Source organism: Ambystoma mexicanum, chromosome 9 (assembly GCF_040938575.1).
Source record: "Ambystoma mexicanum isolate Mex_15411 chromosome 9, UKY_AmexF1_1, whole genome shotgun sequence".
In the NCBI taxonomy this organism is placed as follows: domain Eukaryota; kingdom Metazoa; phylum Chordata; class Amphibia; order Caudata; family Ambystomatidae; genus Ambystoma; species Ambystoma mexicanum.
Genome location: NC_090931.1, coordinates 1,516,380,911 through 1,516,397,320, shown reverse-complemented (window position 1 = coordinate 1,516,397,320; position 16,410 = coordinate 1,516,380,911). Strand labels below are relative to the sequence as shown.

General features: G+C 45.6%; 1 protein-coding gene across 1 annotated transcript in view; it reads right to left on the bottom strand.

Moving 5' to 3' along the window:
• Nucleotides 1–16,410, bottom strand: part of LOC138487552 (zinc finger protein 271-like) — a 200,745-nt gene that overhangs the window by 146,418 nt on the left and 37,917 nt on the right. Inside the window, exon 2 of the mRNA XM_069614034.1 lies at nt 6,351–7,004. Coding sequence (XP_069470135.1) covers nt 6,351–7,004 — 654 coding nt within the window. The remainder of the gene's footprint in view (nt 1–6,350; nt 7,005–16,410) is intronic.

Sequence of the window (16,410 nt, the reverse complement as noted above, 5' to 3'; positions counted from 1 at the left end):
TTGTCTTTCAGATGCGGGATGCAGCGCCGACGGCCTCCGGAGCGTGCGAAGAGTTGGTAAGCTTTTGTCTTTCAGATGCCGGAATGCAGTGTGAAGACCTCCGGAGCGCACGAAGATTAGGTAAGCCTTTGCCTTTCAGATGCCGGAATGCTAACCTGTTCTTTCTTGTCTTTATAGGTGTTGCTGAAGACTGGATTCAGGATGGTAAGCCTTTTTCCTTAGGCCCAGGACCGGATGCAGAAGACACGATGAGCGTTCTGCTGCAGAGGGTGCAGAATAACGCAAAGCAAGATTCATCCACCGGGTGTGGTTTAAATAGCCTCCTGTAGTGCTTAGGTGTCTCCTTCCACAGCCACGCCTAAGTAAGAAAAGAGTTCCTGGTAAGAAAAGAGTTCCTGCCTTCCAGAAGAGTTCCAGTGTTCTGAATCTAGGGAGTGGCTCCAGCCCCACCCAACAGGAAAAGTAGTTCCAAACAGAAGATGATCAGAGGCTCAACTGGCAGGCAAGTAAGCAGCATGGTCTGCTGCAGGTAAGTCCACCCAAGCATTATGAGCCCGGCACTTCCAGCGCTGGGACTGGGCATATTTATGAGCCTGGTGCCACTGGTGCCAGGACTGGGTCCAAAAGGTCCCAATTGGGACTGGTTGGCACTCGGAACCTGGGTTATGGATCTGCTTCCAAGGGAGTTGGGAAAACCCTGACCTTTTGGAAGCAGAGATCATGACAGTACCCCCCCTCAAGACCCCTCCCAAACCGGGCTTCTCCGGGGGTTTTGGCTTGTCAGGAAATGTTCGGTGAAATCTTTTGATTAGGCGAGGAGCGTGGACATATTCAGCAGGTTCCCAGGATCTCTCTTGGGGGCCGTAGCCTTTCCAGTCAATTAGGTAGAATAGTTTAGATTTGGAGATCTTGGAGTCCAGAATGCTTTTGACTTCAAACTCGAGTTCTCCATCAACTAGGATAGGTTTTGGAGATTTGGTTAGTCGGGTTTGAGGTTGCACGGGTTTTAATAGAGAGACGTGGAAGACCGGATGTATCTTCATGTGCGGGGGCAAGTCCAACTTGACCGCTACTGGGTTTACTATGGTAGTGATGGAATAGGGACCAAGGTATCTTGGGTTGAATGTGCGTGGCCCTTTTAGAGATAGATATTTGGTGGATAACCAGACTTGATCCCCTACTTGATATTGAGGGGCTTCCTTCCGATGTTGATCTGCTCCTTTCTTGTATTGTTCTTTAGCCCTTTGAAGGTGAGAAACAGCTTCCTTAAAGGCTTGGGTGATTGTAGAATGTAGGTAGTCTACTGCTGGTGTTTCAAGATCTTGGAGGGGATCCAACTCCGAGGTTCGAGGGTGACTGCCGTACAAAAGAAAAAACGGGGTTTTCCCAGTTCCCGAATGGACAGAGTTATTGTAGGCATACTCGGCTATCCAAAGGATATCTTTCCAAGTTTTTTCAGTTTGTTGCAGCATGCAGCGTAAATACTGTTCCAGAGTTTGATTGGTCCTCTCAGTTTGTCCGTCGGTCTGAGGGTGGTGACTGGTCGATAGTCTCACATCAATTTGAGCCGACCGACAGCAACTTCGCCAAAAATGAGAAATAAATTGACTACCTCGATCCGAAATTAGAACCGAAGGAAAACCGTGCAGTCGGACGATGTTTTCGAGAAATTCTCGGGCCAGAGTTGCTGCTGTTGGCAAGCCTTTGAGCGGAATGAAATGCGCCATCTTGGAGAATAAGTCCACGATTACTAGAATCGTATTGTATCCGGAGCATGGAGGTAGATCGGTGATGAAGTCCATAGAAAGCGTATGCCAAGGGCGAGGTGGGATGTCAATAGGGCGTAAGAGGCCTGCTGGTCTTTCCTTTTGACTCTTGTTTTGGGCGCATACTCCACAGGACATTATAAAGTCTCTGATATCTTTTTTCCAAGACAGCCACCAGAAGTAGCGCTTGATCTTTTCTGAGGTCTTGGCTATACCGGGATGACCTTCCATTAAAGAGTCGTGATAACAAGAGATTACTTTTTTCTGTAAATCTGTGCTGGGTAGGTATAATCGTTCTTGGAAATACAATAAGTTGTCCTTTACTGCAAAGTCCTTTCCCTGCAGATGCCAATTCTGTATGTCTGCTGGAGTTACAAGTTGCCTGGCTTTATCCTTAACTTCCTCTATGGATTCTGTGGCGATTACACCCAGAATTCTTTGTTCGGGAATGATTGGTACAGGTTTAGGGTTGATCAAGTGTTCTTCCACTCCCATCCGAGAAAGGGCATCGGCTTTACCGTTCTTTGTACCAGGTCGATAGGTAATTATGAAGTCAAACTCGGCAAAGAATAATGCCCAACGGAGTTGTCTAGAGGATTGGGCTTTTGCGGTTTTCAAATATTGCAGGTTTCGGTGATCCGTAATCACAGTAACGGTGTGTCGGGCCCCCAGCAGATAATGCCGCCAAGCCTTAAAGGCAGACTTGATAGCCAGAAGTTCCTTGTCAGTAATCGTGTAATTGACTTCAGGAGGCGAGAATTTGCGGGACCAAAATGCCACGGGATGCAACTGATTGGTTACCGGGTCCTTTTGTGATAGAACTGCCCCCATGGCAAGGCTTGAAGCATCAGTTTCCACGATGTAGGGGAGTTCGGGGCGAGGGTGTTTTAAGATTGGTGCAGAGATAAATTTAGTCTTCAAATCCTGGAAAGCTTGTTCCGCCTCGGTAGACCATTCAAAACGTTTGTTTTTCTTTAACAAGGCAGTGATGGGCTGGACTATTCGAGAGAACTCGGGGATAAACCTGCGGTAAAAGTTAACGAAGCCTAACATGCTTTGCACACCTTTTACGGAGGATGGTGATGGCCATTTGAGAACTGCATCGACCTTCTTTGAATCCATACGCACTCCGCCAGGTGATAATATGAATCCCAAGAATTCAACTTCAGTCACGTTGAAAACACATTTTTCCAACTTAGCGAAAAGTTTGTGTTGACGCAATCTTTCGAGGACCATTTTCACGTGTTTCCGATGTTCAGATTCCGATGAAGAATAAACGAGAATGTCGTCGATTTAAACAACAACACACACATCTATGAGCTCTCTGAGGACATCGTTCATAAAATATTGAAAGGCGGCCGGGGCATTGCAAAGTCCGAAGGGCATGACCTGATATTCAAATAGCCCATACTTGGTGCGGAAGGCCGTCTTCCATTCATCGCCCTCTTTTACTCGTACCAAGTGGTAAGCTCCTCTAAGATCCAGCTTTGTATATATGCATGCTTTTCTGACTTGGTCCAGGAGTTCAGGGATCAAAGGTAACGGATATCTATTCTTAACGGTGATCTGGTTCAGGGAGCGATAATCGATACAAGTTCTAAGGTCTCCTTCCTTTTTTGGAACGAAGAACAAAGCTGAAGAGGCAGGGGACTTGGAAGGACGAATAAACCCATTTGCCAGGTATTGATCCAGGTATTGTCGAAGGTGAAGGTTCTCAGGCTCGGTGAGGGCATAAATTCTACTACAAGGAGGAGTAGATCCAGGTATCAGGTCTATCTGGCAGTCATAAGACCTATGAGGAGGTAGAGAGTTAGCCTGCTCCTTCCGGAAAACATCTTGGTATTCTAGGTATTCGGGAGGTAACTGGGGAGTCTCTGAAGAAATTGCTGCCAGTGCAACACCAGGTGGAGGGTGACAAGTAGAGACACATTCTGGAAACTGGACCGTTCTTGCTCGCCAATCGATCAGAGGATTGTGTTTCTCTAACCAAGGTATTCCTAGAATAATCTGGAACTGAGGGGCCTTGATCACATCGAACACGATCTTCTCATGGTGTCCATCTTGACTTACTAGCGTCACCTCTTGAGTGGTATGCGTTACTGGCCCGGAGGCTATCTCCGTACCATCCACCGTAGTAATGACGTCCTTTACAGCCTTGGGACAAAGAGTTAGATTCATCCTCAAAACCATTTCATGATCCACATAATTGCCGATGGCACCGCTGTCGACGTAAGCTTCAATTGCATGTAATCGATCCGGATTATCAGGGCCAATGAGGACCATAGGTATCACGAAATGCGAGGTCACGGAACTGGTTTTCACGCTCGGCAAGAGGACCTCTATTCTTGTCGGGCGAGGTCGTTTCCCTGCTCAGAGTTTGTAACTGTGGTAACTGCAGCTCCTACTGCCTTCTTGGCAGGTTTCACCGGACAGTCTCGAAGAAAGTGCCCTGAGTTTCCGCAATATAGGCATAATTGCAACTGTTTTCTCCTTTCCCGCTCCCTTTGTGTTAGAGGACCTTTCAGACCCCCTATTTGCATGGGTTCCCCGGAGTCTACTCCTTTGGAAGGAGTTGGCGGTTTGGAAAATACTCGAGCATCAAACTTGGAACGATCGGCCTTCCTGTTCTGCAGTCTGTGATCTATTTGAACGACCAAGTCTATATAATCCGAACAGTCTTGTGGGGGATTCACTACTTGGGCTAAAACGTCTTTGAGCTCTCCACGTAGACCTCTATAAAACAGCGTAATCCTTTTGTCCTCAGGCCATTGAGTTTCCACTATTAGTCTATTGAAAGATGCAATATAAGCCAAAAGGTCTTGATTACCCTGTCGCAACGAAAGAAGCTCATTGTCCAAGGCCTGCCCCTGTGCATGTCTTGCGAACAGTTTTTCCATACTAAGCTGAAAGGCTTGAAAATCATGGAGAACCGGATCATCTTGATTAACTAGAGGGATCGACCAGTCTGCCGCATTGCCACTAAGGTACGAAAGTACAAAAGCTACTTTAGCTTGATCAGTTGGAAAGGCTGCTGGCCGGCATAAGAAGTGCAACCGGCACTGATTGATAAATATCGCAAACCTCTTTGGGTCACCAGAAAATCGTTCGGGCGGAGCCAGAGGTACATCCCCAGGTAGGTTGATCTGCACTGGATTCATAGAGGATGTTGAAGGAAGATTTGCCCCTCATGCGGGTAGCGGGGTCTGTCCGGCTTGTGACTGTAGCAATTGTCTAGCAAGATCATCTGTTCTCTCCTTGGAAATAATTAGTTCCCTTCTTAGAGCGTTCGTTTCCTGACGAGCTGAATGCACTTCTGCCCTTAGTTCCCCAAGTAACCGGGCTAGGTGGTCAGTATCCGAGGTTTCCATAGCGCCTGGGCGAGAGTTTTGTGGTAGGCTTTGCGTTCTGTAACGCTCACCTGATTCTCGCAGAGGCGCCAGTCTTGACTGGGCGACTACCGTATCTTCAAAGGTGATGTGCAGCACCCGGTTGGCTCTTTGGGCTGGACCTCTGTGCCCTGTATGCCTGACGTGCAGAGTAAGATGTCTGCAGATAGAAAATACGGGGTTAATGAACTGGGGTTATTGGGGTGTCCCTATCTCTTTCCCCTTCTCCTCTCCTGTAGACCCCCACAGGTTAACGCTCTCACCTTAGGTAAGTGAATGCCGAGCTCTCATCTGCCTCGGGGCAGGGTGCTGTAACCAGTTTCTTCACTGGATAGGTAGCGCAGGCCTCTTGACTTCAGAGGACTGCTGTCCGTCGTTTACTGCACGAACGGTAAGTTTCGAGTAACTCAAATGTCTTTAAAGTCTTTAATAATGATGTCTCTTGTTTTGCAGGGTTCCGGCGATGGCGGATGACGGGCTGAAGTGAGTTGAAGATGGAGCCCGTGTGATGGATAGAAGCGCCTGGAAGCACGTAAGTAAGCGCTTGTTGCCAGCTTCACGATGCGCTCTAACTGTCTTTTTATTTTGCAGGTACAAGTTCGGAGCGGCTGCAGGGTGCCGGGATACCCACTGGGTTAGATGTGGAAAGGAGTAATGGCACGTGAGTATTAAAGTTCCCCAATGTCTTTAAACGCACCTTGTTTTGTCTTTCAGATGCGGGATGCAGCGCCGACGGCCTCCGGAGCGTGCGAAGAGTTGGTAAGCTTTTGTCTTTCAGATGCCGGAATGCAGTGTGAAGACCTCCGGAGCGCACGAAGATTAGGTAAGCCTTTGCCTTTCAGATGCCGGAATGCTAACCTGTTCTTTCTTGTCTTTATAGGTGTTGCTGAAGACTGGATTCAGGATGGTAAGCCTTTTTCCTTAGGCCTAGGACCGGATGCAGAAGACACGATGAGCGTTCTGCTGCAGAGGGTGCAGAATAACGCAAAGCAAGATTCATCCACCGGGTGTGGTTTAAATAGCCTCCTGTAGTGCTTAGGTGTCTCCTTCCACAGCCACGCCTAAGTAAGAAAAGAGTTCCTGGTAAGAAAAGAGTTCCTGCCTTCCAGAAGAGTTCCAGTGTTCTGAATCTAGGGAGTGGCTCCAGCCCCACCCAACAGGAAAAGTAGTTCCAAACAGAAGAGGATCAGAGGCTCAACTGGCAGGCAAGTAAGCAGCATGTAAGTCCTGCAGGTAAGTCCACCCAAGCATTATGAGCCCGGCGCTTCCAGCGCTGGGACTGGGCATATTTATGAGCCTGGTGCCACTGGCGCCAGGACTGGGTCCAAAAGGTCCCAATTGGGACTGGTTGGCACTCGGAACCTGGGTTATGGATCTGCTTCCAAGGGAGTTGGGAAAACCCTGACCTTTTGGAAGCAGAGATCATGACAGTCTGACTTATGAGTGAAACTTTTCTCACACTCCGTACACTGGTAGGGCCACCCCCAATATGGATCCTCTTATGCTGCTGCAGATTTGAGCTGTTAGTGAAGCTTTTCTCACACTCTGTACAGTGGTATGGTCGCACTCCAGTGTGGATTCTCTGATGCAGGTGCAGATCTGAGCTGTTAGTGTAGCTTTTCTCACACTCGGTACACTGGTATGGTCGCTCTCCAGTACGGCACTGCTGTTGCTGGGTTATATGTGAGCTCTCAGTGAAGCTTTTCTCACACCCTGAACACTTGAAAGGTCTTTCCCCTGTGTGGGATCTCTGATGCTTTCTCAGCTTTGCTGTGTGATGAAAGTGCTCATCACATTCCGTGCACTCATAGGACTTCTCCCCAGCATGCGTCATTTGATGTCTGCTCATTCTCTGTTGAAAGAAGCAGAGGTACACTTTATTATTTGATGTCATCATACAGCCTAAAAATCAATCGATCTACCAGAGAGCTGTTAATCCTTGTTTTACACCCCGCTCACAAACTCACTGGGTGAACCTGTGAGAAGCCATGCTTGTGAGCCTTCACCAATCAGGAGAGAGACATGGAAAAAATGTACTTGTTGCAAGAATCCTACACAGACTTACATGTACAAAATTGAGTACAAATCTAGTCGCATTTGTCCCCCATAGATGAACAGATGAGACCTGGGCATGGATTTCACTTTCACTGTTTGATGCAGTATTTTTCTAAAACAAGAATTTCAATGGGGAAAATCAAAATAAAATGATCAATGAGTAGCTATCAACTATGGGACTATATTCCATCCAGAGGTTCTCAGTAAATCTGATACAGACAATGAAGGTGGAGCTTGACTTTATGATGTCACTAGCCATACCACCCAGCGTTGCCCGGGTCTGTAGCTGACATGTACATAGGGGTCTGCTGGGGTCTTGATTGATCCCCTCAAACCCTGCTGACACCCCAGAACGGCAGAAAAGTGCCACTGACCCCCCAGATAATCCTCATGAATAGAAATTAAGACGAAAGGAAATCAACCTACAGTATGCACTGACTGTTTTACTACATTGCATTTTTTATTAAATGACATTGACAAACATCTTATAACATTACCTATGTTACAGCATTGCGTATGTAATACTTTGACCTACCTTGTAACATTGCCTATATTGTAGAATCGTGTATGTTGTATTGTGTCCTAACTTCCTATATTTCAAAAATCGTGGAAATCGGCAATCTCCCAAAATCACCAATACTTATAACACAGGGCCAGACCCTGCTCCGTGCAGGGCGAATGGGTGGGATTGGTCAAATTTTACTATAGCCAGTACACCCCAGACTAGTATGCCGACCTTAGGCCAAAATTTCAGCCCACCAACTGTTATATGGCTGGAGCCAACCCCCGAACATACAAACACATTTTCACAAATATATATATAGATTTATACTCAATTTATATCAAATAATATCAAAACATTTTAACATCTGTTTTATACCTACCTTATATAAAATATACACTTTATATCAAATTGATATCGTTTTCTATATCGTTTCGATATCAAATGTATATTAACATTATATCAAAACGATATCAAAAGGGGGAGTGACAAGGACCAGAAAAAGTTCACTATTGCCAGTACACCCCAGACTGGAATGCCGAACTCTGGCCAATATATCAGCCCATCAAATGTTACAGAGCTGAAGCTAACCCTGAACATACAAACACACTTTCACAAATATATGTTACAGAGCCTGCGGTAGTGGTCCTGTAGTTACGGTTAAGTTGCTCAACTCATAGAAAGAGCACCTTTGAGGGCGGGTCCCAAAATGTGCGGAAATCCTCATAGACATAATGGAAATGGAAAAGAAATGTTGCTCACGCCTACAGCCCAAACCGCTGAACGGATTCTCACCAAATTTGCGGTCCTGAAAGTATGCTTGTGTAGATTTGGTGTAAATCTGTCTAGTAGTTCTTGTTAAAAACGGCCAAAAAGTAGGTCACAAATAATTTGTGATATCTCGGTCCTGTTGCCCATACTCCAAGCATTGCCCATACTCCAAGCATTCTGCACATAGCACACTATCCAAGCACATATAAGCTGCCCTTCAACCATATCCTCTACCATACTGACATTATGCAAACACTGCACCAAGTGGCCACACTGCGTGACTTTTCACAACAAAGTGCAACAGGTACCATAATCTACAAAGAAAACACTCTCTCCTGCCCCACCTGTACACTTTCAATCACATACTATGGGCGTACCCACTTCCATTCACAAAGTATTGGGCCACTGCCAACCTACCCACAAAATGGGCTTGCAACAATGGCCTATTACGGCTGAAAGGTGCTCCACAACCATTCCTTACATGTCACCACCCTCTAACTGATGCACAGTCAAAAATGCATAACTGCTGTGGGTCGCCTCAAGGCCTAGGCTCTTGAGTGCATGGCCTATGGCCTTCGTCCATGCACCCAATAGTCTAGGCCTTGAACACACCCACAGCAACGTAATGCCACCATGCATGTCACCATGTCAGCAACTATGACATTCCACATACACACCACTGCCACCAGTACTCCTACCCAACCTGTGCACCACCATGGAGCTATGCAGCAACAAATTGCAACAGTTAACATAATCTACAAACAACGCACTCTCTCCTGCACCCCTGTGCACTTTCATTCACATACTATGGGCATACCCACTTTCATTCACAAAGTACTATGTCACTGGCAACATACCCACAGTCTTTTTGCAACACTGGCCCTACTGCAACCAATCTGCACAAACCACACTATTCAAGTACCACCCTCTACCGGATGCAGAGTCAAACATGCCTTCCTGCGGTGGGTATGGTGCAGCCCTACGCTCTTTAGTGCATGCCCTACAGCCTACGGCCTATGGCCTTCGGCCATGCACCCAATAGTGTAATCCTTCCACAGACCCACTGCACTTTCATTTGCTCATGCATGCCACCATGTGCCCAACTACTGTGTTCCATCCGCAGCGCACAACCACCAGCCATCCCACCAAACCTATGTCATGTGCAATTCACTCCCCTTCTGCAATTGACCTGCCACCACTCACCACGAAAAGAGGTTGCTGCAAACAGGTTGTGGCAGAAGCTATGTGTCGTTACGACAGCTGTCTCCAATCACCACACAAAGTACTCGCCTACATATGTCACATGAACCACTTCTCACTCCCCCAGCCGTTCCCTCCCTTATTGCCGCCAACACAATGCGTACATTGCATTTTCTAGACCCTTCTGCCGCCGCACTGTCCCCCGATACACCATGGCGGCTTTCCCAAGAAAAGAAGACACTCAGCACGCTTCATTCCAGCCAAACACCAGCAGCATTTAAACTTTTCCGACACCACGCCGTACCGCTATCCAATGACACTTCTGTCCGCGGAGCGAACAGGAAAATGGGTCCACGCAGCCCAGATATCACACATTTTTTGGGACGTACTTTTCAGTATTTTACAAAAACATTACTGGTCGGATTTCCACCAAACACACAAAAGCACACTTTCTGACCCATGCCCCCGCTCCTGCTGCAAATTTGGTGAAATTCCATCCAGCTGCTCGGGCTGTAGCAGAATGCAAAGTTTTTCCCCATTCAGTTTAGGGGAAAAAAAATGTTGGGACCCCCCCTATAACTTTGTCCCCCCTGCACGAAACCTTGCCCAACTTGGCAAAACAATTCAGAGCCGACCATATACTTTTTTTGCAAAGTTTGGTTAGGATTCCCCCAGGGAGAGCAAAGTTATAAGCCGCTTAAAAAGGTGCTCTTCCTATGAGTTTAGCAACTTAACCATAACTACACGCCCTCTAGCACGGGCCGTGTAATATCAACATACATATTCAGTGAAAAAATGTTGTTAAAGGGACGTTATGGTTAAGTTGCGCTACTAAAAACCTATGACATTCAGTGAAAAAACTTTGTTAAAGGGAGGTTATGGTTTCAAGCGGACATAGATATCACTAATCATTTGCCTTATGTTTTGCTCATTTAAATAAAAACGACTGGACGGATTTACACCAAATTAACAAAAGCACGCTTTCAAGACCAAACCTGCCGGAGAATTTGGTGAAAATCCGTCCAGCGGTTTGGGCTGTAGGCGCAACAGAAATTCAGTCTATGGGAAAAAAAGACATTTTAGGACCCCCTTATAACTTTGCCCCCCCTTGACCAAACCTCACTAAACTTTGCAAAGAAATTCAGAGTGGGCCATATACTTTTTTTGCAAAGTTTGGTGAGGATTCGTCCAGGGGGAGTCGTGTTTGACGCTGATCTGCTGTTTCTTGTTGACGTTTTTCAATCACTCAGCCTGTTGCGTTCGAAGCAAGTCTGAAGCTGTAGAACACGATCAAAGTGCTCGCAACCGTCGCTGTGCTGCTTCCTCTGCACGTATTTGAGCCAGCGTGTGTTGCTTTTACGTCCAACAGATGGCGCTGTTTTTCAGAAAAAGCATGTTTTTACCAGTCACAGGTGTGACATCTATATATAGTAGGTATATAAAACACGTGCCTATTCGAATGCAACGTTGTGTCAAAATTTCAAAGCAATCGGTGAAGAACTTTCGGAGATTTAAGATTTTGAAAAAACAAACATTTACATTTTTATTTAGATAGATAGATAGATAGATAGATAGATAGATAGATAGATAGATAGATAGATAGATAGATAGATAGATATAACATGACAAGAATTGCAATATTGGACCTCTATGGTGCATGCTCCAGACAATGCCTATGCTTCAGCATGATTTGGTTGCTATACTCGAAAGAACTCTGTAGTGCAATGGTGTTCATAGCAATGGATTGTGTAATGAATGATGTATCTCATGATAGTTCTCCCAGTTACCTCTGATAGTTTTGTAGCAACATTATATGGACAATCCCTTGTGGAGGCTGTTCATTAAAAGTAAACGCACATGTGTTTGCATCAGTGATGTCATGAATGACATTAGTCATGTTATCTTTGAGGTAATGGGTGTTACTCTTTGCAGAGCACAGTGGTAGCACAAGTAATGGTTGCATACATTACCATAACTGGCAAATTTCTTGGGTTTTTCGGTTTTACCTGTAACCATAATGTCCCTGTAACAACGTTTTTCCATTGAATTTCATAGGTTTTTTATAGCGCATATATATATATATATATATAATGTTGTTTTATATATATATATATATATATATATATATATATATATATATATGTATATATATATATATATATATATATATATATATATATATATATATATATATATATATAAAACAACATTTTTCATGGAACTTCATAGGTTTCTTTGTAGTGCAACTTAACCATAACGTCCCTTTAACAACGTTTTTTGTTAGTGAATATATAGATAGATTAAGTACCCGGAGATGGAATATACCCCATGACTGATAGCTTCACAATCATAATGTGATAATATCTATGGCCCTGGTCTTTTTCACACTCCATGTGCTGTCCTCAGGCATGAGAGGGGAGGGAAGGCATGAGGGAAATATATAAAACAGCAAAAATAAAGTTAATCTCCCCCAAGGAGAAACAAGTGCCCCACCAACCAATACCCCCTGAACATCACCATGACAGTTCCCTAACGGAACCACGGTTCCTGTGCGATCACATGCAGTGTGGCTGGTGGCAGCATCAGAGCCAAAGCTTTCACAAACACCCAGAATCATGGTTCCTGTGAGGTCACATGCAGTGTGGCTGGTGGCAGCATCAGAGCCAAAGCTTTCAGAAACAGCCAGAATCACAGCTCCTGTGATGTCACATGTAGTGTGGCCTGTGGCAGCACCAGAGCCAAAGCTTTCACAAACAGCCAGAATCACAGGTCCTGTGAGGTCACATGTAGTGTGGCTTGTGGCAGCACCAGAGCCAAAGCTTTCACAAACGGCCAGAATCACGGCTCCTGTGCGGTCAAATGCAGCGTGGCTGTGGCAGCACCAGAGCAAAAGCTTTCACAAACAACCAGAAACACAGCTCCTGTGAGGTCACTTGCAGTGTGGCCGGTGGCAGCACCAGAGCCAAAGCTTTCACAAACACCCAGAATCATGGTTCCTGTGAGGTCACATGCAGTGTGGCCTGTGGCAGCACCAGAGCCAAAGCTTTCACAAACAGCCGGAATCACAGCTCCTGTGAGGTCACATGCAGTGTGTCCGGTGGCAGCACCAGAGCCAAAGCTTTCACAAACAGCCAGAACTATGGCTTCTGCATGGTATGAAGGCATCGGGAAGTAGACACAGACATAAGAGATGTAGTTTTGGCTACAAGCCCGAATTAACTTAAATGGAGTTTGGGAAAAAGGCCTAACTTGCCCCACTCTAGGTGGGTTCACCCTACCTAACAGAAAACTAAGTAACGTCTGCATCAGGATGTCCCAATAAACTTCTGTCTGTGTCCAAACCCTAGCCTTGCTCCCACCTAATACTTGAAACAAATGTTGACGGGTTGAGACTTTGAATGATAAATGTTCAATAAATGTTCAGAGCTTCTCTCAGCTCTTAGCTTGAAAGGGGGTTCCCTTGCCCAAGTTTCAAGACAGTTCACACTGACAAGTATGGGGAGTGTCCTGGCCCCTCTTGTCTAACAAAAGGCTTCTTGAAATGTTTCCAAAACTAAAGTTCTTTAACACAACAAACTGTTCCTTTGATTCACTAGGAACCTGGAATATTCTTCTGCCAGGTGTACGTGAGGATTCACACATCCAATAAGAGAACCCACGAGTGTAAGTGTCGATCGCATTACATCTACGAATACAAACATAGCATCACGTGACATAATGGGCTCCAATTGGAACCCAACTGTTAAGACGTCTTCTCGTATTTAAACAGATGTCGGGAGCACATGACGCATACATCCTGGGCCACGCCCATGTTGAATCCGCAAGACGGCACCGTACGGAACGAGGACAAAATTCCCTGAGGTAAGAACCAGACGCCTACAACCAAACGAACGCTCGCAGTCCATATTGCATCGTTCCACCTGCCAAGTATACGACTGTGAGGGCCTCAGTCAGCTTGCCTTTCTCACTTCCTTCCCCCCTCTCTTTTTTGCTAGTTTCAAACACGCGACAGACCCAGTAGTCGTGATTGCTTCCCGAGCAGCAAGATGATTTGCAGTTTTGCATAGATACGGCTCCCCGCCATCCAGCAGACTTTCCACTGTGTACACCGACACCCGGAGTAGGACTTTGGGACTTATACCTTGAAGGTAAAATTTTGTCTGGCCTGACTATAACATGGGCGGTTTTTTCTCTCCTCCTCTCTGTGTCTGATGTGGGTACTCTGTTGCCCTTCTTTGTCTTCTATTATATACAAACAGCACAGCAGCTATTGGGGCAGATGACCTAGACCCGCCCTTTAGCACCAAGAAGTGAAGATTTCACCTCTCTGCGCAATTTTGGTGGAATGTATGAAGTGTCAACCTAGACCATCTAATAGATGGTAAGCCATTGTTTAGATATACGCGTGGCTAAGTTAGCGGCGACTGTGAAATTGTGAGATTTCATCTCCTGTTTTTGATAAAGGTTCCACTTGAGGAGTCTTTGTTATTAAGTTTTGTGAAACTGTGTAGCCCTCGGATCCTTGTGTGGTCCCTATGTTGGCTTTTAGTGTTTATTTAATTTACACTAGCATAATTGAGAAGCTGAATCGAGTTAGTTAGAAACTCAAAGCTGGTAATTGAATACTAGTGAGATTTGGCTTGACATTTGGATACATGTTCTGATTGTCCTTTCTTGTTTTCTTTTTTCTTTAGGTAACACGTGGACTGACAAAGTTTTTTTTTTGTGGATGTATCTGTAATAGAAATTATTTGTAGCACATTTATTTCACGCTACTACTTGTATTTCTTTGTGGATAGTATCGAATTTTAAAGCACCCAATTGTTGGGTTGGCTTCTTTCATCTATCTTAGCTCACAGCGCTGTAGGCGCCACACAGTGGGCCTCATTACAACCTTGGTGCTAAGTGCACCAACTTTACCACCATGGTGTAAACTCTGTTTACACCATGGTGGATGGCGGATTTACCGCCCCATTCCAAGGTGAGTGGGGCGGTAAATCCCCATTTCCCATTTTCCCTTCCCTATTCCCATTTTTGCCCCATAGGGCATAATGGGAGTGGGGAAGGCGCTAATTACGCCGCCGTAAATTACGGCGGCGTAATTAGCACCATGGCAGGTTAGCGCCATGGATTTTAACGCCTGCTAAAAGCAGGCGTTAAAATCAGAATCAGGCGTTAAGGGTTAACGGTGGCGTTAACCCTTAGCGCCTGAGTTGTAATGAGGCCCAGTGTGTAAATTGACGACATAGACTTGACTATCTTGACAGCTCCCTGAAGAATTTCCCTTCACTTGGTTTATACCCCTCTTTTTTGTTTGTTGGAAAGAAACATGTTGGATTATTTTGTGTTGAGAAGGGTGTGTATGTAACATTTTGAATGAGAGAATGAAACGTTATTTGAAAAAACCTTGTTTGTTTGGTTAAAACAGCTGCGTATTTGCACAAGCACAAGACACTTTATCTGCAAATACCTTAGACCTTAGAGGGCAGTTACTTTGACCAGCCCCCTACACCTAAAAGACCGACAGTCTGTTCTATGTTTTGCACTGATGTCTTTTTTATTGTTGAAGCTGAAGAACAGGAGAGGCAAAGTTGAGTGGAAGTAAACCACACTGCTCCCTTCTCCAGAATTATCCTCTGTCAGTACAATATTAACAGTGTACTGTGGTGTTCTTTGTGTTTTTATATGTGTTTGACTTTCGTACATCAATAAAAATCATATATTTTTGTAGTCTGTTGACACTGCCTATTAATTTAATGAAATAAGAGGCAGACTACCATCCAATAGCATTGTTGGTCCAGAGGTTACCTGTGTGAAATGGAATCAATATGCCCGTTTGACCCTAATGTTGTTTACTAAAGGTTGTTGACCTTTTAAGGGTTGGTTGAATACAGGCTTTCTTTCCCTTCTACCTCCTTTTTGTGTTGTTTCCACCAACTAATACCCCCTGAACATCATCATGACAGTTCCCTAACGGAGCCACGGTTCCTGTGCGATCACATGCAGTGTGGCTGGTGGCAGCATCAGAGCCAAAACTTTCCCAGAACCACAGCTCCTGTGAGGTCACATGTAGTGTGGCCGGGGGCAGCATCAGAGCCAAAACTTTCAGAAACAGCCAGAATCACAGCTCCTGTGAGGTCACATGTAGTGTGGCCGGGGGCAGCATCAGAGCCAAAACTTTCAGAAACAGTCAGAATCACAGCTCCTGTGAGGTCACATGTAGTGTGGCCGGGGGCAGCATCAGAGCCAAAACTTTCAGAAACAGCCAGAATCACAGCTCCTGTGAGGTCACATGTAGTGTGGCCTTTGGCAGCATCAGAGCCAAATCTTTCAGAAACAGCCAGAATCACAGCTCCTGTGAGGTCACATGTAGTGTGGCCTGTGGCAGCACCAGAGCCAAAGCTTCCACAAACAGCCAGAATCACAGCTCCTGTGAGGTCACATGTAGTGTGGCCTGTGGCAGCACCAGAGCCAAAGCTTTCACAAACAGCCAGAATCACGGCTCCTGTGAGGTCACATGCAATGTGGCCGGTGGCAGCAGCAGAGCCAAAGCTTTCACAAACAGCCAGAAAGATGGCTTCTTCCATGGTATGAAGGCATCGGGAAGTAGACACAGACATAAGAGATGTCGTTTTGGCTACAAGCCCGAATTCACTTAAATGGAGTTTGGGAAAAAGGCCTAACTTGTGTGTGGGAGCGAGGGGCCAGCAGGCCCCTCTCATCCTTCATG